Source organism: Alternaria hordeiaustralica, assembly GCF_023758085.1.
Source record: "Alternaria hordeiaustralica strain BMP 2776 chromosome Unknown scaffold_1, whole genome shotgun sequence".
Lineage (NCBI taxonomy): Eukaryota > Fungi > Ascomycota > Dothideomycetes > Pleosporales > Pleosporaceae > Alternaria > Alternaria hordeiaustralica.
The window spans coordinates 3,971,719-3,991,722 of record NW_026056773.1 but is presented as its reverse complement, the minus strand read 5'-3'; the positions used below and the strand labels follow the sequence as shown (position 1 = coordinate 3,991,722).

The window sequence follows — 20,004 nt, the reverse complement described above, 5'->3', positions numbered from 1 at the left end:
AATGAGAAAAGCCTGCTATCGTGCAAGACCCTGATAACGTGAACGCACGCCGTTCCAAGGCCGGCCGACCCGCGATCACTTGCATAAACTGCTTTCTATCGGCCCTTTCGGAAACGACTCGGAATACATGCCCTGGCCTGAGCGCAGTGTGTCATAGCGCGCGCGATGGTCAGGAGAAGAGAATTTCCTTGCTAAGGGCCCTGCAAAGTCTCCCAAGTTTGCGTCAATGTTGCATGCGCGAGCAAACCTCGGGAGATGTTGGAAGAAAAATAAGTGGAGGTATGATCGCCGGTTTCTCGGCGGCCAGGAAACGGTACGTACCTGCATTTGCTAGGCCCGACCCTGTGCCAAGCATTCGATTTGAAGTACCAAGCTACGACAAGCACAACATGACTTCACCATTAACCTTAAGAGAAGCGCAATCTTGCGTCATGTTCAACGATATGCATTGCTCAGCTGTAGCAGCCCAACTGTGAACGCCATCGAGCTACCTAGATTTGCTCTTTGCCCCCCAAGTTCCCTAACCCATACTCTAATACAGTAGTTTCCCTTTCTCAAAGTACCGGAGTAAAGGGAAACAAGCCAACTACAAGCAAAATCCAGAACAAAACAAGAATCTTTTTGAGTTTATCCCTCCCTTGCGGATTTACAAAACGCCTCGCGACTGAGCACGTAAGTTGACCCAATTGGATTTGTGACATGAAACCTTGGAAAAAGAGAGGATGCAAGAGGAGAGGAACAAGAGGAGAAGAAAGGAGATTGTCATAATACAAAATCTGAGGCCTATCAAGCGTATCATGGAAACATGCTTTTCGTGCCATCAGCCAACTCAAAGTGGACGTGAGAAAGAAAACAATGACCTCGTGTCGTACCAGCTCATCATGATGATATGACTAGGCCATATTCCTCTTAACAACGCGTCAAGCCTCTCAATCGTCCTGTATTTGCATAAGACGGACCCTAGTGCTGGCCGTAGTTTCCGCCCCAGCCTCCGCGGTTGTAGCTGCCGCCGCCATATCCTCCGCCAAAGCCGCCGTAGTTGCCGTAGCCACTCTGCTGCTGGTGGTTGCCGGAGTTCTGGTGACCTAGACCACCGAGACCGCCGTACTGGCTGTTGCCGAGGTGGCTTGGGTAGTTGCCGTAACCTTGCTGGGAGTGTTGGGGACCGCTCTGTCCGGGAGTGCTCTGGTTGGCAGAGCCGGGGCGACCAGGCTGAGCACCAAGAGCCGCTGGGCTGGGTCCGCCACTCTTGTAGTCGTTGGAGGGCTTCAGGGCGTCATCGTTGAACCCTTGGCTACCCTGCTGTCCGTAGGAGCTCTGGTGGAAGTTTCCTGGTCGGGTAATGGTATCGGGAATGGCGCCGAATGCAGCAGCGCCGGCAGTGGCGCTGGGGTTCTGAGAAGCTCCAGAGGCTGAGCGACCGTAGTCGCCGAAGCCTGCGCCCATACCGCTACCGCGATCATGCAAAGAGGAAGCACCGAAGCCGCCTGCATTGGCGGGAGACGACGAGTGCTGGTCGAATGAAGCCTGAGGAGACATGCCGTAGTGAGGCTGGTTGTACATGCCACCCTTTCCAAACGAACCATAGCCGGCTCCTCCCTGACCATAACCACCGAATTGGTTCACGTAGTTAGCGTAGTAGGGGCTGCCATAGTACGGGTGACTGTATGGGTAGCCGGCGTTGTGCGCGTTGTGCGCGTGCTGGCCTTGAGCAGCATGTCCTTGTTGGCCAGCCATGGCGGCAGGGTTGGGAGTGTTGTGTCCGCTGTTCTGAGCATCGCCGTAACGGCTCTGGGTCTACAATTCTGTCAGTATACAGTGCGAGAAGATGTAGAGTTCTGTCTTAGCTGCTGTCCTTACTCTGCCCGTGTCATGTGCCATCTCTCCCCAGAGTTTCTCATTCACATGAGATGGTTCAGATTGGTCGGCATGATTATCGGTTTTGAGTTTGGCGAGCTGTTTCAGACCTTTAGAGAGACCACTTACCTGTGGGATTTGGCTCTGCGAATAAGCAGAGTCAGCAGGTCCAGAGCCGAAGGCACTGCCAGTGCGCTGCTGAGCAGAACCAGCTTCCTGCTGGCTTTGTGCGATGGGCTGACCGTAGCTTCCATAGTAGTTCTGGTATTGCGCGCGCTGTTCGGCAGTGAGGTAGTTGGAGGGGTAACCGTCTGGGGCAGACGAGAAGGCACCAGGCTGGGACGGGGCCTGGCTTTGTTGGCCGGGGTAGTCGTAGTTTTGCGATTGCGAGTGGTTCGACTGCGGGATCTGCTGGCCGAATGGATCGTATGGCTTCTGCGGTGGGGCGGAGGCCTCTGATTGACCATACCTAGCAAACTGGTTGTATGGCTGGTTCGACTGAGATCCTTGGTTCTGCATAGCCTGTGATGCAAGCGGGTTCGAGGGTGACTGCTGTAGGCCGGGCTGATGTTGGGGCACGGGAGGCAGTCCAGGGGCCTGCTTTGGTGTAGGAGCGGCCTCCTGTTGGGGGGCATCTTGAGATGCTTGGCGGGGAGCGGGAGGTAGAGAAGCCCTGGGCTGCGCGACGGGAGAGTGCTGGGGCGGCTGTGTCCTCGTCTCTGCCTCTTCCCTGTCTTCGTCGACATCTGGATCCGAGCCGTCGCCCAATCCCATGCTACCGAATTGGACTGCTGCCCTGTCCACGGCGCGGTCTCCGGGCATGACCACGGCCTCCTGCTGCTCCATCAACCTCCTCTGGTAGCTTGCGCTTCGGTTCGGGGTTCCAGAAGTCGCCTTTAGTGCGGTCGTTTGGAATCCTCCAATGGCGGGGCGACCGATGGGTGCCTGTGTAGGACCGTTCAAGGGGGTCGCTACAGCACTTCCAACATCCTTCGAGCTTGCGACAGTGCTGAAAGCTGTCTCCGTCTTGGGTGGAATGGACGTGTCAGGCAGGTGCTCAACATTCTCTTGCGTAAGTTGATCTCCGGAGGGTGTGAGGGTGACGTCAGGGGCACCATCCACACTCTTGTCCGGCGTCATCTTGGACGTATCTTCGGCGGTGATGGGCGGCGTCTGGACAGCCTCATCTGCAACTGGGGGTATAGGCAGTTCTTCTGCTTGCACGGCGGGCTCTTGGGCAACTTGGTGCGCGGGCGTCTCGTCGGGTACTTGTGAGGGCACTTCGGGGGCAGCAGCGGCGGCGGGCTTCGGAGCTGCCTTGGGGACTGCGGGGACGGGCTTGGGTGCAGCAAACATGCTCGCCCAAGTCTTCTTCGCGGCTGTCATGGTAGCCTCTACGACAGGCTTTATGGCTTCGGGGGTCGCTTCAGGCGCGTGTACGGTCTCGTCGTCCTGTTTGGTCTCCTTCGACTCTTCGGGCACTGTGGGCGTGTCCCATGCAGCGGACTCGGTAGTCGGGACTGATCCAGCAGCCGTACGAGGTCCACCGGCGGCGCCTCCACGACCGCCACGAATTCCACCGCGACCACGATCAGTGCCTCGTCCGCCACGGCCGCCGCGACCGCTGTCGACTCCACGACGGGCTCCGTCGGGCCGGCCACGCAGGCTGGACGCGCCATCGAGTGGGACGTTCTCCTTGGCCTTGGAGCGGGACCTGTCCTTTGCTTTCTTTGGGACTTCTGAGAATTGTGAGACGGCGCCTGCAGTCGTTAGTAATATGATCACGTGCGTGTGAATCGTGGGTGCAGTCGCTTACCCTCACTGATCTTCTCGATGGTGGTCTGCAGGTCGCCGTCAGATTCTTCGATTGCGAGGACGAGATCGGCGTCGGTCCAGTCGGGGAATAGCTCCTTCAGTGTGGATAGCTGTGACTGGTAGCGCTTCTTAAGCTCGCCCAGTTCGCCCTGGTCTGCCGATGTGTCAATGTTGGAGGACGCGCTGTCGCCGTTGGTCTTTCTGGGGCCCCGGGAGCCGTATGATGCCCTGCCGCCGCGGGCAGAGCTCCTGCCTCGCGCAGGCCGAGTTTGTGCTTCAGACATTGGATGTGTGTGGTGTGTGGGCAAGCCGCGGGGGACTTATTGGGTGTGTGTATGTGTGGGCGGATTGGTGGGCAGGCGAGGTGATGATGTAGAGGGAAGGTAAAGTTGGGGAACAGCTAGAGGAAGCGACCACGTCGGCTTGGCGCTAGAGCTTCCAATGGCTGAGGACGCGGCAGGGTCGCGTTGACTGGGGCTGGAGCTGGCGGGCGGGTGTGCAGATGCGAGGGGAAGGCTGAAGGGCAATTGATCTACGAATAGCAAGAGTGCCTGTCCCAGCCTGCCGTGATGCGCGCGTTAACCTGTCACGTGCGCTCCCGTCGGGCCTGGTCCACTCTCGTCATCGCCTCACTCCACCACCGACCGATCAGACGCCGCCCCCGACTGCGACACCAACACGCAGCCATGCAGTCTTCCGCAAGCAAACGCGTACTGAGCACCCTCGCCTCCAAGATCCACCCGCAGCTGCCCCTCACCCCGCGCGAGAGTCAGCAGCTCCTCTCGCTGCTGACCAACTCCTTCCGTGCCCACCTCGACCACGCCCACCCCCTCGCACCTGCCGAAAGCAACCCGAAGAAATCCACGCGAGAGTTGACCATCAGCTATGGCCAGCGCAACCCCTCCGCGAACCGCGCGACGTCCTCGTATGACTCAGCGACGCAGCACATCGACTCCATCTTGACCAACCCTCTGTTTGCGGTCAAACCCCGTCGGAGAGGCTCAAGGTCTGCTGCCAGCGACATACTGAGAGAGCCCATCGTCTGGTTTGTCGATGAGATAGCTGCAGGCTCTGCCACTCTACCAAAGGCAGCCATGTGCCTCGAGCTCCTCGAGAAGACCACGGGCCAAACCTCGTCACTCAAGGATGGCAGATCATCCGCCACTGTACTCGCCGAATGGCTCCGAACCAGCGGCTCGGACACCTCGAAGCAATTCCTCGACATGTCCATCTTGAAGACTGGACGTGGCAGTAAATTTCTAGACAAGTTGGTGGCTCTGTTCGTGGCTGAAGGCGAGACCACCGCGCTCTGGCGCTGGTTTATCCGGCCAAACGAACAACGCGTCAAGGAGACTGGACTGGACGTGGCACGGATAGCGACCTTCAGACAACAACTACTGGCCAAGATGGTTGTATTCGCGGCAGACAACAGCTTAGCGAGCGGTCTGGCTATGTTTATGCAGGCCTTCCGCCTTGTGGAGAATGCCGGACACGAAGCAGCTTACGATATCCTAAGATCCGGGGGCGGCCACCTGGTGAACCGGATCATCTCCAATACCGACGAAATGCTCGAATCCGAGTTGTATCAGTCGTTCCTGTTGTCAACGCCACGGTGGCTAGGAGAGTGGAGTCCAGCAGTCGAGTCAATGCTCTGGCTACATCATCCTTCGACACCCAGCACGGGTCCTGGACTTCATTTCGTCCAGAATCCTGCCGGTGCCATCAGATTCGTTGAAGCATCCCGGAGTCGACGGAATTTCCTTGTACAGCTCTGCTTGGGGACCGCCCGGCAGCTGATGGAACAAGAGAATTTCGCTGAAGCGCAGATTGTGATGCAGTTCACAAAAGATCACTTCGCTGATGTTGTTCTACCGAAAGAAGCAGTCACTGAGCAGCCAAAGGAAGAGTCGAGGAGAGCACGCAGGGAACAGGAAAACCTGCGGTTGTTGGATCGCCTGGTTCTGACTTGATCGATCTCTTCATTCCATCAATTGTAAATAGCCGCGACTGGTTCGCAGGTATTTTTGGGCGGGCAACCCGAAGATTCCATGATTACTTATGTTTGTGTATAGGCCTTATGGTAGTGCACCGGGGTCTGGTCTGGGCGTGCGGGGGAACGCCTACAACCCGTGTCATCACGCGAACTCACGATCATAATGATCTGCAAACATGCGAAGACATGATGTAATAAATCTCACGATCGGTTCATTTCCATGAGCTGATCTAAATAAGCCTCTGGTTGACTTTTGGTATCGCTAAAAACAAAATATCGAAATATGCCGTATCATCGTGATCTCATCGCCCCGCTCTATGCCTTGAGCTCACCACCGTCGGTCTCCTCTGGCCAGACATCGTAGCCGAAGGTGTCCTTCATGTTGACGAAACGAGTGTGTCGTCCATTGGCGACCTCCTCGACGGCGTCAAAGTCGGCCTTGCTCAACTCGGGAATAAGCCAGTTGCTCTCGATGCGCTTAGGGGTGGAGCTCTTGGGCAGAACAACGTAGCCGCGCTGGAGACCCCAAGCAAGTAAAACTTGCGCAAGGTCGTAACCGCTTCGCTCGGCAACTTCGTTGAGCTTGGGGTTGGTGCGGACCTTCTCGCCGGTGCTGGGGACCTGGTTCTGGGAGCCGAGCGGGGAGTAGGCGGCGACGAGAATGTCGTTTTCCTGGCAGTACTTGACGAGCTCGGTGTTGGGGAGGAAGGGGTGGACTTCGATCTGGTTGATCATGGGCTTGACCTTGGCGATGCTGAGCAGCTTCTTCAGGCCGGGGATAGTCCAGTTGGAAACTCCGATGGCCTTGGCCTTGCCCGAGTTGTAAATCTCCTCCATGGCGCGCCATGTTGGCTCCGGGTTCTCGGTGAGCTCCTTCTTGATGATGTATTTGCCGTCGGCGCCCAGCTTGGGCATGTGGTTGTCGTCACTCTCCGCGGCAATGGGCCAGTGGACGAGGAAGGCGTCGATGTAGTCGACGCCCAGGTTCTTCAGCGAAGACTCAAAACTCCACTTGACCTCCGCAGGCTCGTGCAGGTGGTTCCATACTTTTGTGACGATGAAAAGGTCCTCGCGCTTGACGTTGGTGTTTTCCTTGAGGAAGTCGCGGACGGCTTCGCCAACTTCGCCCTCGTTCTGGTAGAACCATGCGCAGTCGAGATGGCGGTAGCCGGTCTTAAGCGCGGTCATTACGGCGGCGTAGGTCTCGCCCGATGCGCCCTCGCTGGCGAAGGTGCCGAATCCGACGGCTGGCATGATGACGCCATTGGAAAGCTTGAATGTCTTCTCGTTCTGGAGGGGAGCCATGTTTGCGGTGTATGTGGTTCTTGAAGTTTGAAAATGTATCTTGAAAATGTAGAGTCAAGATGAAAGTGGTCAAGTAGGTTTTGAGATGATTTATTCAGCGGCAACAGCGCGTGCTGGGACTGTGAAGCTACATATATCCAGCGTAACCTTGGTTGGTCTGAAATCTCTTCGCTCTTTCATCATCGCCCATCTGCTCGGACAGCTCCCAACCACGCTGCCGGCCGTGACCTCAGACCGAGAGATTCCGATCGCAGAAGCATCTCGCAGGCATCGGTCCCATTGCGAAAAAACTCCATAATAGTCCCATCCAACAGTTTCACGTAGACCCTCAGAGTAGGCCGTCAGCAGCAGCGATGACGTCGACGGTGGACTCAGGGTCCACAGCACGGGCCGAGCGCTGCCATTTTGATTGCTGGCGCGGAAGTTTTGCCGACCTGAGCTTCGTACAGGTGAAAATGTGGAACGATGTAGTCCCAATAGTCGTGCGGCTCTGCCGTTGTCAGCCACTCGTTTAAGCAGATCACTAGCTGCCTTCGCCCTAATTCGGCGAGCCGCGGTTACCTCGCCCCACCCATCCTTCGTCACTCCCACATGCTGCTGCAAGTACCGCCGCGACTGTCTGCACGCTGCCTGCACCATCTACACTCTGCTACACTCGCTTCTACTGATTCCCACATGTCGCATACTTGGTGTATGCACGCCAACCGCAACTGACAGGCGGTGTACCGTGCCTTATCTTCCGGCCGCGCTCTGCCTCCGGTCAAATGAGGCTCTGCGCTAAGCTTCCACGGCTTCGGCCAAGGGTATACAACGCGCATTCCAGGTGTTGTGGCGACTCACAGCACTACGCTGCTATCGGTCCCCAGTTTTCGGCGATAATACGGCGGTGACGGTATCCAGTTCTCATTCTCTGGTTCAGCAAACTTCTCCACTAGTGCTGCTATGCACGGCCACTACAGCAGTGTAATGATGTCGCGCTGTGGGTACAGAGGTACTTGTTGAACGCTCACAGTGCCAGAACGTGGTTGGTGTCACCGGCCTGAATCGGGATAGCGAAAAGCTCCTGCGAAACCTTCCAGAAGAGATTGGCGAATGATGATGGCATCTGGGGTTCATGGACGTCGCTGCCTGTCAGTGTGACGAGTGATGTGATATATAGCCCCTCCCCCAAAAGACCCTGAGACTGCTCTTTCATCATCACAACTCCACATCTTCACCATCACATTCAGCTTCTGAGAAGACTGACATTACTACTTTCTTCACTTGATACCCCATTCTTATCCCAACTTCAACCACCATCATCATGTCTCCCTCCGCTGTTGAGAACGAGGCTCAGACCACCTCCAACAAGGCTCCTGAGCTTCCCATCCCAGCTGACCCTCAACAAGATGGCACCGACAACACTGTCGAGGTCCCAGCAACCCGAAGTGCCATGGCCGACACCACTGGCTACATGCACAACCTCTCCCTCTCGCCTTCCATGAAGGAGAGGAGAGGATCCCGCAACTCCTTCGGTACCTCACTGCCCATCCCCCGTTCCAAGAGGCAGTCGAGGCTCTCGTCCGTTCACTACCCCGATGGCCGTGGTGCCGCTGTCCGCCCTGGCATGCCCCCGATCCAGGCATCTCGCGACATCATCGCTGCCCAGCTTCAAGATCTCGCTGGCGAGAAGGTCCGCGCCGCCAAGGACATGGCTTTCGTCTTCGACATTGACGGTGTCCTCGTCCACGGTGACCGTCTGATCCCCGAGGGACAGCGCGTCCTCGAGATCCTGAACGGAGACAACGAACTCGGCATCAAGATCCCCCACATCTTCCTTACCAACGGTTCCGGTAAGCCCGAGCAGGCTCGTGTCGACCAGCTCTCCAAGATCCTCCACAACCCCATCTCGACCGAGCAGTTCATCCAGTCGCACACTCCCATGCGTGCTTTGGCCGAATACTACAAGACCGTCCTCGTTGTCGGTGGTGAGGGCTACAAGTGCCGTGAGGTTGCCGAGCAATACGGCTTCCAAGACATTGTCGTCCCCAACGACATCATCGCCTGGGACCCTACCATCGCCCCCTACCGTGTCTTCACCGACGAGGAGCGCAAGACTTCCCGTCCCCGCGACTTCAGCAAGGTCAACATTGAGGCCATCATGGTCTTCTCCGACAGCCGTGACTACGCCACCGACATCCAGATCATCATGGATCTCCTCCAGTCCGAGAACGGCAAGTTCGGAACCCGCGCCAAGGACCCCGTTTCCCAGCGCGTCCCCATCTACTTCTCCCAGGGCGACATGCTGTGCCCCACCGAGCACCCCTTCCCCCGCATGTCCCAGGGTGCCTTCCGCATTGGTCTCGAGGCCATGTACAAGTCGCTCACCGGCGTCGAACTCGAGCGTGTCGTCTACGGCAAGCCCGAACTGGCTACCTACAAGTACGCCGACGAGGTCATCGCCTCCTGGATGGAGACCATCCACAACGACGAGAAGCTGCCCGCCAACATCTACATGATTGGTGACAACCCTGCTTCCGACATTGTCGGTGGTAACATGTACGGCTGGAACACCTGCCTTGTCCGCACTGGTGTCTTCCAGGGCGGCGACAATGACGAGCAGAACCCTGCTTCCTTCGGTGTCTTCAAGAACGTCTTCGAGGCTGTCACCACCGCTATGAAGAAGGAGCTCGGTGAGGACTTCAAGTTCAAGTTTGACGATAAGATGAACCCTATTAACCTTGAGGGTGGCCAGTCTGCCATTGCTTAAGTGGTTTGATGGGACAAGAGTTGTTGTACATAAGCATTTTACTGGCGTTTTCCTCTTTTTTTTTCGGGATTATATCCTTGCATAGCGAAGCTTGCAAATCGCCTTTATAGATCAAACGAGTTTACTATACAACTGGGTCTACGGATTCTGGGTTTTCGGTTTTTTATATAGATTACGATGAATTCTAAAAGTCTTCTACCTCCTACACGATGCTTTCTATCATTTGCTCAGAATGTGAGGACTTTGCTTATTTACGGCATGAGATTTTGTCTACTACCTCTTGGTCGCTTGTTCTCAGCACTGAACTCATCGCTCTGCAACATCTGTCATACTCGAAGATAACACTACTCATCATCATCTTCATCCCCAAACCCCACCAACGCCCTCCTCAGCCTAACCTCTCTCCCTACCCCATCAACCTCCCACGTAGCCTTACATTCATACCGCCCCTCAAGCCTAACCCAAATATCCCTCAGTAGATACCTCGCAAGCGTCCTACTCTGATACAACACGAACTTCTCATTCGTAGGACTGATCCCATCATCTTCGTCCTCCACCTCTTTCTTCTGCGGACGAGGACTAGATAGGATAATCTTGCGGGGTGATATGTTGGGTTGGCTGGTTTCGGGTGATAGTTGGAGAAATGGGTCTTCAGTCCCAATAGGTACAAAAGTATCCCAAGCCGGTACGCCATCGACGATCGGTGTCGAGCCTGCTACAGGTGAAGCATAAGTGTCGTACCATAGTCCTGTTGCGCCGATCATGGCTTTGACGTAGAGGGTCCAGGAGAGAGAGAAGCCTAGGTTGCGGTAGGAGCCTGCCTGTTGTTTCTGTTAGTCTTGTACGTATTCTCGTGGTAGTTGGTCGTAGTTGTCACACTGTTTCGATGTGGATGTGTATAGGACAGACTTACGATGACGGTATTCCCCTTCCGCCTGATCACAAAGATACTCCCTGCTTTGTTCCTCTCTACTTCCCGTCTGTACACGAACTCCTCCACCCGCGGATCTAGGAACGCTTCTACACATTCTTTACCCGTGTGACTGAGGATCGTGGCAACGGCGTCGCTGAGACGCGGGTACGCGGTTCCGACCAGCGGGTCTTGAGTGTGGAAATACGCTTCCAGGTCGATGACGTGAGGAGCGCGGACGGATTCTCTGCTCTGATTGTGGTGGAAGTACTGGGAGCCGGGCAAGAAGACAGAGGTCATGACTTTGTCGCAAATGTCGCCGGCAGGGTTGGAGTAGTATGTGTTTTGCAGTTCTTCCAGTCTGTCTCGCAGGGCTTCTTCTTCGCGGAGGAGGGCTTCTGAAGCGCGTTTTGTTGGGGAGGAGGGGATGAAGGATGTCAGTGTGGCACTGAAGCGGGATAGAGTGCTGGTGTTTGTCGACTTTTCCGGACTGTGTTGGCTGGGTTCTTTGAAGGTCGCTTTGAAAGTGGAGGAGATGTGGCTGGCGTCCAACTCGGCCCATTCATCGTCGTCGGGTTCCCAGAGGGGTTTACCCTTGAATGGCGAGAGGTCGCGCATACTGGTAGGCATGGCGTTAGCGGTGTCGGGTTGGTGTGTGGGAGGTTGTGTGGGGAGGTGTGGGCTAGAAGAGAAATGCGAGTTGAGGGAGAGTGTCGAGCTACTTGGGGAGCTGTCGAAGTCTTCTTGAGCAAACAGTGGTGCGATTTCGGAGCCGTGCTTCGTTTGCGCCTCTCCGACGTCGAGATAAGATGATGGAGGCGGTGACTTTGCGGCTTGCTTTGGAATCTGATCCGCCCAACTGATTGTTCGAATGCGTCTTGAGGTAGGTCGTGGCGATGACATTTTCGGTGAACTCGGAGCGGTCTTGCTCATCTTGGAAGCCTTGTATTTCCGACGCTCAAACTCATGGCCTTTTGCACTGATGCTGTCTTCACTACGAGCGCGTAACAGCGCATTTCCTCCAGCGATTTTGGAAGGTGAGCCAGAGTGAAAGATTGATGTTAGCCCCGGAAGCATGTTCATAGAACTCCCCACCACACAGTACGAGGAGCCTGACGATGATAGATCGGTCGAGTCTACAGCTACTGACTGGTGGTCTTTAGCTCCATCTTCTTTACGGTCTGCCGTGTTACGACGTAACAAATAGCTGAAGAAGCCTCCACTTTGACTATTGCTCAGCGAACGCGGTAGAGTTGTCCTTGAAGATGATCTCGAAAAACCGAAGAGGCCTGATCCGAAGATGGACTTAGGTGAGCTTGGAGGAGGTGTCACCGATACTGACGATTGCGAACTTCCCGGTACCCTAACGCGTGGGTAATCTAGGTCTAAAGGCTTGGGTGGTATCATGCAAGCCTGTGCTGTTACGGGTGGGGATGGTACAGGTGTAATGGTCTTCGTGTGCTGTAACGTGGGTCGTACAGGAGCCTCCGGGCCTGACCTTGCGAGTAGATCACGTAGCCTTCCTGCTGCGTCGCTATCCTGCATGATGGCGATCAAAGAGTACGGAGATAGCCAGAAGCTGAGCAAGTTGGTTGTGTTGAGGGTGGAGCGTTTGCTGTATTCGTAGGGACAAGGGGAATGAGAAAGAGCAACAGTAAGAGTCAATGCTCGATTGGACCTCCGTCACAAGAGCGGCGGTAGGATGTAGAGGATTCACACTCGCTTCAACCATGTCTCTTGCGACTTCAGTGAATGGCCTCACATAAATGACAGTCAAGGCAGTAGGGCATCACAGCAAGCTAGTGCCGTTGCAGTGACGAGAGTATGCGAGACGGGAAGTGCTCTGGCGTTAACAATGAACATTACACAGCCGTGCGGATAGAGTTGCTCAACCTAATACCATGTAAGTATATGTTCGTAAAGCTGACAGATGATTCCATTAACGTCGTTCCGTGATGTCGCGTATCATCCAAAGTGGTTATCAGTTGAATCATAGCGAAAGCATGCGAATGGCTCGAGCGTCAGCAGGAACATAACCCGGCGAAACGCTCACAGGACGTGCCTAGAGCCAAGTCAGTCCTGATTCAACAACCCAAGCGTCCCTATGAAGTCCTAAAAACCGCCGTCACATATGTCACATCCATCCACGCGATGCTCGTTGGAAGTTGGTAGATTTTCGATTCATTCAGGGAGAGAACCCAGACTCTTGATATGTCGTCGTAATCGTAGGTCTCCACAGATCCATCATCTCCATCCCCCTCCTTCGCAGCGCTGCAAGAGCAACTACCACGCCATCATATTGTCCATACTCGTGAAGTCCGTATAGATGCCCATAGCTTTCGCAAAGAACTCCGGTAACCGAATAGAAAATGCCGCTTTCCCTTTTCCCCCGAGAGTTTGCTTGCGCTTATCGCAGACGCCTGGCCTCACGCTCGGACTCGAGCAGGCAGAGAATGTCGTTCTCGCGGACTGTGATGTCTCCGTTAGTATGCGGGGGTCTCGTTGAGCAGGCAGGTAGAGCGTGCGTACCTGGGCCCTTGACGTTGCGGATGATGGAACGGGTCTGGTCGTTCATGAACTCGACGCGGCATTGGGTGACACCACCACGGGAGCCTGTTATTATCCGTCAGCCTGCCATTCTCTCACGTTGTGCATCCCCCAACTGTTGTATGCGCTCGTCTCGCAGAAAAGTTCGGAGTCTTCGGAAAGTTCGCGTACCGGTTCGGCCAAGGACACGGGTGACCTTGACGAGGTTGACGGGGGCCTTAGCAGAGTCCATTTTGTGCGGTTGTGAAGTTCGACGGGAGTCGGTCGTTCGGTGTGCGGAAGAGCTGGGTTGGGCGTTCGGAGATGGAGTTGTCGCTGGCGATGCGTGAGAGCTGGTGCGAACCGTGGGCAATTTTGCAAAGTGCGCTAGCTAGGCGAGCAGGGGTGTGGCGCGCTAGTGCCCCGTCCATTCACTTGAGCGTGCCGGCAACACCACCATCAACACCCAGAGCATCACGACTTGAGTAATTCATTTACGATATTGGACAACTACGGAGGCTATGAAAGAGCTATGATTTGTGGTACGGCTCCCAAAGATTCGATCGTCGCAACACCAAGTGCCCACGCAATCATCACACACATCTCACAATGCACCAAGGACAGCAGTACTCAACGACAAATTTCATTCCATCTATCTAGTAAAGAAGCGCCAAATCGCTCAGAGGGGTATAAAGCGCCTTCCAACGCCTTGGGAAGTACCCGACCCTCCGTAGCTCTTCCAGCCATGCCCACCCACGTCCGAACTAGTCATACCGAGGATCGGCTTCCGTGTAAACAAGCTTGCAAAACCTCAAATCCATGAATGAAGGTGTGGAAGGATCTGAAGCAAGCCATCTCATCAGCTGTCACCTACATGGCCGCAAACCTTCTCCTCAGCGGCGGAGGCGTAAACTGCGAACCGGGCTTCCTCGTGGCCTTCACAACCTTCGTGACGGTATGCTTGATCGTGTCACAATCGACTTCGGTCTCGGTTGCAGTGGTAGTCGAAGTGAAGACGTTTGCAACCTTGGTAACAATGGAAGGCTCGGGGGCGACGGTGAAAGGCTGGGAGGTGACGATAGACGACTCATAAGCCGGACCATAGGTGAAAGGCTCAGGGGCCGCAGCACGGCGGCCGATCGGAGGAATCTGCCATATGTCATGGCAGTAGCCGAAGGAAGGGAGACATCCGGGGTTGCAGTGAGCGGCTGTGTCGCCGCAGTAGCCGTAGGGGCTGCAGCAGGGGCCTTTCGGAGAGCCGTTGCAGGTGAAGCCAGTTGTGCCGCCGCCTGTCAGAATGTGGTTAGTGATGTGTTCAGGATGAGGGAGGCGGGTGAAAGACTTACATTGACCATTTGGAGAGACGATCATGCCATTGGGAGCGGTGACAGGAGGCTGGACAACCCGTTCAGGAATGGCTTGGTGAACGGTATCACCAGTCTGTGGCTTCTTGCCGAAGAATGTCTGGACTCCTGGGCCATCGGTACCTGTGATTGATCATCAGCAACTGTCCGAAATGTTCAGATAGGCCAGTAAACTTACAAGTCTCGACAAAGATATCAGCACCAGCCCAGCACATGAGGCTTGGCTCATTCGCGAACCCGCCTGGGCTAAGATAAGTGTTCACACACTTCTCCTCATTGCAGTACGCAGTGGGGCAGGTTTTCTTGTTGGGTACTGGGTTGATGTAGAGTTTCACGCCACCTCGAATGAGTGCTAAGAATGCAGTCAGTCTACATGTCCTCTCTCCATCAAGGGGAAATACATACGACAATACCTCGGGTTTGCCGGCCCAGCGTTCAAGTCACAATCCACAGCACTCAGGTCATACCACATCTTCCCCTTGGATTCCTCAAGATTATACTCGACCTGAATGATACCTGCAGGCCCAGGGGTGTAGTAATCCAGATCCCTGATCTTCAACGAGAGACCGCCGCCGAATCTCTCCGTGTCGACCATGGGGTGAATGACGGAGCCGCCGTTGCCGGGTACCATGCTGCGGAAGGAGTCGCCGCCATCGATGTGCGAGGCTGGGGGGCCGACGGCCCAGAAGTAGATGTTGTACGGGCAGTGGTTGATGAATTTGACGTATTTGGCTGACGTCCCGAGGAAGGTGACGCTCAGGAGCGTCGCGAGGATGAAGAGGGTAAACTTCATGGTTGGGATGTCTCGTGGATGAGATAGGGTGGGATGAAATGAGTCAGGAGACTCTGAGAAGAGCAAATTGGGAGCAAATCCCAATAAGCTTGAGGATGAACGAGATGAGAACTTTACAGGACAGAGGAAAGGGACATGTGTGGTTTTATGGAAGAGCGATTCACCCTTATTTTCTGGCCATCTTCTTCGTTGGGCCCTTCTCAGGGTCTCATGGTAATGAAGGGGCGTTGGGGGAGCATCCATTACGGCTTCACGAAATGCTGGAGGTATGTTGATCGGGTTTCTCCGGAGGGGTAGGAACGAACACCACGTGTGTTCACTCTTGCTTGGGTATCGTATGAGGTCTCAGACACTTCGTGCTCGCAATCGAACAGACAGTTTCGAAGTTGACGACCTCATCTCTTCGCATGCTCTTCTGAGTATGGAATACAGTATATTCAATCTTATTCTCCTCACGCAGGCATAGAGCATGTTGCCGTCTGGGTGGTATTTTAGAAGTCGCAGTCGCGGAACAGACGCCGTTGTCGTTGGGACGATGTACTGGTAATGTGCGTTCAACAGGGCTCGCTGGTAGTCCCTGGTACCAAACTACAAAGGCCGCTTCAGCACAATGGGAAAGCCTCATACAAGGAGGAAAAGGATGAGTTATACTGCAGTCTACGTTAGCCTTAAATCGGGCGTTTGTACAATCCTAAGGGCAATGTAGACTTTTGGGACATTTTCTTCAAACCAACGCCATTTCAATTTTTTCGATGTCTTCCTATCTATTGGGTATCATGTGTTGCTGCCAAAGCAATTTGAGGTGGCATCTCATACAAGGAAGAAACTAGACAGGCCTGAAGCCTACATTAGGACGATAATGAGCAAAAGAGAAGTCCTAAGGTCAATGTAGACCTCGCGATATTTTTTCCCGTGAACGGAATGAGGAAAACGTGCTTGCAACACTGATAATCAAGCCCCAATTTCGTCAACTCCGTCGCAATGCCGTACCGTGTAAATGCATACTAGAACGAAAAGAATAAGACGGTGCAAAAATAATAATAATCAAGCTTGCGGAATCCTGGAGCGGTCGCCGCCCTTGGCGATCCATTCCTCCTTGATGAGCTTGTCCTGCTCCAAGTGCATGAGCTTGTAGGCTGTGCGAATCGTTCCGTCGCTGACCTCGACAGCCAAACCGATCTCCTTTGGCGATTTGGGCTGACCCATGAGGTGGGAGACGAGGTAGAGACAGGCGCCGGCGATAGAGAGAGGGGAGCGGCCGGCTGCGACTCCGTAGTGGGCGACCTGATCCGCGCACTCCTCTGCGACCATCTGGACTTGTGTTCCAAGGGCGAGTTTGGCGCAGGCACGGGGCATAAGACTCGCGGCGCTGGTAGCTGTGGTACCTCCTTTCTGGTTGAGAAGGTTGACAGTGTCGATGACGGCACCGTTTCCTGCAACTGACGGCCCGTTATTCTGGGACTTTTGTATAAAGGCCTCAAGCACCTTGAACGTACGGCCAACTTCCTTCTTGCTCACGTTGGTCATCTTGAAGATCTCGCGGAAACTGCGCTGCTGGTCGTGCTTTCTGCAGGCTATGAAGATGCACCCGGCGATGATAGCGTCTTGCGATTTACCCTTGAAGAGTTTTGCGTCGTCGGTCATCTTGAACAGCATCTTGGCCGTCTCCGCGGTCGGGCGGCTGATGTTCTGCGAATCGCAGAGCGCTGAGATCTGTCCATACGCAGCCTGCAGCGCCTTGTTGACCTTGTCGTGGTTGGTCTTGTTAAGCGCGCGGCTCAAGTCCCTAGACCTCATACCGCCGTCACCGAAACTGATCTCAGTCTGCAGCTGAGAGCCGTGTAGCAGGGGGTTCGCGGCGTCTCCGATACGAGAGGGGTCGTCGTTTCCTTGATCTAGATACAGGACGCAGTGTTAGCATGAGTGTCACTTGCATTTCCTCCAAGCAGGCAAGTACTTGCCGTCGTTGGAAAAGGTGCGCCACTCGGAACGCGTGTCTATAGTCCTCTCCGCAAGTACGCGACCGCAAGAACCGCAAATGGTGTCGCCAGCGCTGAACTCTTCGACCAGATTGGGAGGGTTTTCTTTGCAGTCGGGGCAGATCATGGCAACGTTCAGGTCTTCCTGCCACTCGTCTTCTTTCACGAGTGTGGGCGCGGCTTCATACACCTCGCCAGGCGACAGCAGACGGCCATCGGGGGCGTACGACATCTTCGAGCAGTTGCGGACGGGCTATAGAGTGTATTTCGTTATCTAGCTATTGCGCGCGGTCGACCGACACACTTGTAGACTGCGTCCGGGCTGGAGCAGGATGAGCGAGTGCGGTGGTATGAGACAGGCTGCGAGACTGAAGGAAAGTCTGCGACGACAAACTTGTAGTTCGGCGCGCAGGCAGCCATTGCTGGGCTTGGCACGCCGCTAAGCCGTTTCGGGTGGCGGCTCAAGCTGCGGCGGTCCACGGTTTTTCCCCAACATCGACCTTCACTGTAGCTCCCATTGCCAGCTTCCCCACGTCACGACACCTACACAATGATCGCGCAATCCATCAGGGCCTCGGTACGCTCCTACTGCTGGTGGAAATTGGACACGTACTGACCTGCCACAGCGCCAGGCGCTCGTCCGCGTTGCCCGGCAGCAACCTGCCTTTGTCGCTCGCCGCACTTTCATCACTCCCTCGGCCGTCCGATCAGGTGATTCATCCCGAATGCTTGAAGACGCGACAGTACTGACCCAATTGGTGCCTTAGCCGACCTAGTGCAGGACCTCTACCTCCGCGAGCTCAAGGCCTACAAGGTCCCCGAAGTCAAGGCATCCGACGCTGAGGCCCACGTCCAGAAGTTCACCGTCCCCAAGGCCCCCGCATCCCCCGAGGAGACCGACATTGCGAACGAGTTGAAGTCATACGAGACACAGGCAGTTGACGTTGAGGGCGCTCAGGGCGAGGACGACGCCGTGCTCCCGCAAGAGGACTGGTTCGAGGAGGAGGACGAGAGCATTACCACCGCCGGTGCCACCCATTAGAGGAGCGTTGCTGGGTGAGGGAGATCATGTATCAAAACACTAGCGATTGTGTCAATACCATTGAGCGATGAAGCCAACGGGAGCTCTGTTCGGGCATAGATGAATCACGTGATGTGACTATGACCTCGAGTTCAACGTGGGGGTACACGAGCAGATAAAGTTATGACTATCGATGCTAAGCTTAGTTGAGTGAGTGCTTTGGTTCGAAACCACGGTCTTTGTCTCAACAAGGTGAACTAAGCTGCTCGCGGATATGATTCTTTTTGACTCGTTGCGGACCGTGATCTACAAGTACATGAGACGTGGGAGTTCTACAGCTAGCCTCGTCAGGGTCTGGCATCCGTGCTCGTGCTGATGCTCTGGGAACTAGGAGGGGCTCGCAGCTGTTGAACTGTGTACTTTTTGTGCATGTGCATTGCTGTTTGAGAAGCAAGCATTCTGCCACTTGGCGTACGTTCAGGAGAGGGGTGCCCGAGGGGTTAGGGATTGAGGGATTTGTGGGGTGCCAGGATCGTCATGAGGTTCTGGCAGCAGCCCGATTGCTTTTACGTGCCAGGCTGTAACGAGAGACTGAATGTCGCATCTATGCCTACCTCAGAGGACATTCACATACGACGCGTCGCATTCTGACCGGCTTGATGCACGCTGTTCCGACAGGCATGCGCGGAATGATGATCGCTACACACATGCACACGCGACCGCAGCGACCGTGGCCCCTCAGATAAGCCCGGCTGCGCACTCAGCTATGCACTACACAGTAATCGTCAGGCTGGCATGTCCCGTTCCGACAATGCTCACGGTTCGGAACTTCGGACAAAGCACAGGATACGCGTGGGTCAGAAGGAGCCTCGCAATTGGAGTCTGCCCCAGTAGCTGCAGGCACGGTCGCCTATCGCACCATCTGCATCTGCGGCTTTGCATACCGACGTCCTAGTGCCATGCGTGCCATGGACTTTTTTCGGTTGAGAGGTTTACCCTGAGGCACTAGCACCTGTCCACAGTAGTCAACCGTACCGGTCTTATACTGCAGAGCAACAAGCAGTACGTCAAGATAAGTCATGAGAGTCGAGCCGTTATACGAGGCGGTACCAGGTAAGCTACTGGGGTCTGCGGTATGTCTAGGGACCGGCCAGGAGATTACGGCAGCGAGAGATTGCAGTGTTCACAGTTCACGTCGCGAAAAAACAAGTTGGTTCGCCGGGGGCCCACCGCGCAGCAGACGCATCTTGCCCCGACCGTGTCGCTGCATCAGATGCGCAGCACCGTCACACAGGCAGGCATGCCAGCTGCGACGATCCGAAAGGCGTCATGCTGGCGGTGGGTGGCGGGCTAGAGCTCGTACTGCTCCCAGCGTGGAAATGTAAAGAAACGGCGCGGCGCGGGTCAGTAGACGAAAGGCAAATGATACCAAGAATACGCCCGTTTTTAATATAGAATTATTATCGCTCCGACGCGATCTGCGCAGGCGACAACCCCTGCTAGCCCCAGTTCGTCCGCTTGCGAAAGCGTCAAAGTAATAGCCCTCAACCTGCCCCCAGCGGCGTCAGTGAGCGCGGAATCTCTAACCCAAGGCCTGCCAGTCGCTACTGAACTTACTGCCCGATCCTGTCGCAGCAGATTCCACTCGCTTTGCCCTCCCCCGCGTCCTCTGAGCGGCTGCCGTTGACTTCC

General features: G+C 55.3%; 9 protein-coding genes across 9 annotated transcripts; 3 read left to right on the top strand and 6 right to left on the bottom strand.

Moving 5' to 3' along the window:
* Positions 1-960: 960 nt before the first annotated feature.
* On the bottom strand, positions 961-3,956 carry J4E84_001292 (uncharacterized protein; the record flags this gene model as incomplete). Its single annotated transcript, XM_049383925.1, has 3 exons — positions 961-1,797; positions 1,987-3,617; positions 3,674-3,956. 3 exons carry the CDS (start codon positions 3,954-3,956, stop codon positions 961-963), a joined length of 2,751 nt encoding a protein of 916 aa, XP_049249443.1.
* Positions 3,957-4,358: 402 nt separating this feature from the next.
* J4E84_001291 (uncharacterized protein) lies at positions 4,359-5,642 on the top strand (the record flags this gene model as incomplete). Its single annotated transcript, XM_049383924.1, has 1 exon — positions 4,359-5,642. The coding sequence occupies one exon, from the start codon at positions 4,359-4,361 to the stop codon at positions 5,640-5,642; it is 1,284 nt and encodes a 427-aa protein (XP_049249442.1).
* A 338-nt stretch (positions 5,643-5,980) lies between these two features.
* Positions 5,981-6,970, bottom strand: GLD2 (Glycerol 2-dehydrogenase (NADP(+)); the record flags this gene model as incomplete). The annotated part of the gene is made up of 1 exon (XM_049383923.1): positions 5,981-6,970. The coding sequence occupies one exon, from the start codon at positions 6,968-6,970 to the stop codon at positions 5,981-5,983; it is 990 nt and encodes a 329-aa protein (XP_049249441.1).
* A 1,303-nt stretch (positions 6,971-8,273) lies between these two features.
* On the top strand, positions 8,274-9,719 carry J4E84_001289 (uncharacterized protein; the record flags this gene model as incomplete). Its single annotated transcript, XM_049383922.1, has 1 exon — positions 8,274-9,719. One exon carries the CDS (start codon positions 8,274-8,276, stop codon positions 9,717-9,719), a length of 1,446 nt encoding a protein of 481 aa, XP_049249440.1.
* Positions 9,720-10,063: 344 nt separating this feature from the next.
* J4E84_001288 (uncharacterized protein) lies at positions 10,064-11,532 on the bottom strand (the record flags this gene model as incomplete). Its single annotated transcript, XM_049383921.1, has 2 exons — positions 10,064-10,549; positions 10,633-11,532. The coding sequence occupies 2 exons, from the start codon at positions 11,530-11,532 to the stop codon at positions 10,064-10,066; spliced, it is 1,386 nt and encodes a 461-aa protein (XP_049249439.1).
* A 1,504-nt stretch (positions 11,533-13,036) lies between these two features.
* Positions 13,037-13,408, bottom strand: RPS28 (40S ribosomal protein S28; the record flags this gene model as incomplete). Its single annotated transcript, XM_049383920.1, has 3 exons — positions 13,037-13,098; positions 13,159-13,242; positions 13,348-13,408. The coding sequence occupies 3 exons, from the start codon at positions 13,406-13,408 to the stop codon at positions 13,037-13,039; spliced, it is 207 nt and encodes a 68-aa protein (XP_049249438.1).
* Positions 13,409-14,025: 617 nt separating this feature from the next.
* J4E84_001286 (uncharacterized protein) lies at positions 14,026-15,312 on the bottom strand (the record flags this gene model as incomplete). The annotated part of the gene is made up of 4 exons (XM_049383919.1): positions 14,026-14,444; positions 14,502-14,642; positions 14,698-14,871; positions 14,925-15,312. The coding sequence occupies 4 exons, from the start codon at positions 15,310-15,312 to the stop codon at positions 14,026-14,028; spliced, it is 1,122 nt and encodes a 373-aa protein (XP_049249437.1).
* Positions 15,313-16,356: 1,044 nt separating this feature from the next.
* Positions 16,357-17,523, bottom strand: J4E84_001285 (uncharacterized protein; the record flags this gene model as incomplete). Its single annotated transcript, XM_049383918.1, has 2 exons — positions 16,357-17,207; positions 17,274-17,523. 2 exons carry the CDS (start codon positions 17,521-17,523, stop codon positions 16,357-16,359), a joined length of 1,101 nt encoding a protein of 366 aa, XP_049249436.1.
* Positions 17,524-17,841: 318 nt separating this feature from the next.
* Positions 17,842-18,333, top strand: J4E84_001284 (uncharacterized protein; the record flags this gene model as incomplete). The annotated part of the gene is made up of 3 exons (XM_049383917.1): positions 17,842-17,868; positions 17,918-18,002; positions 18,059-18,333. 3 exons carry the CDS (start codon positions 17,842-17,844, stop codon positions 18,331-18,333), a joined length of 387 nt encoding a protein of 128 aa, XP_049249435.1.
* Positions 18,334-20,004: the final 1,671 nt, after the last annotated feature.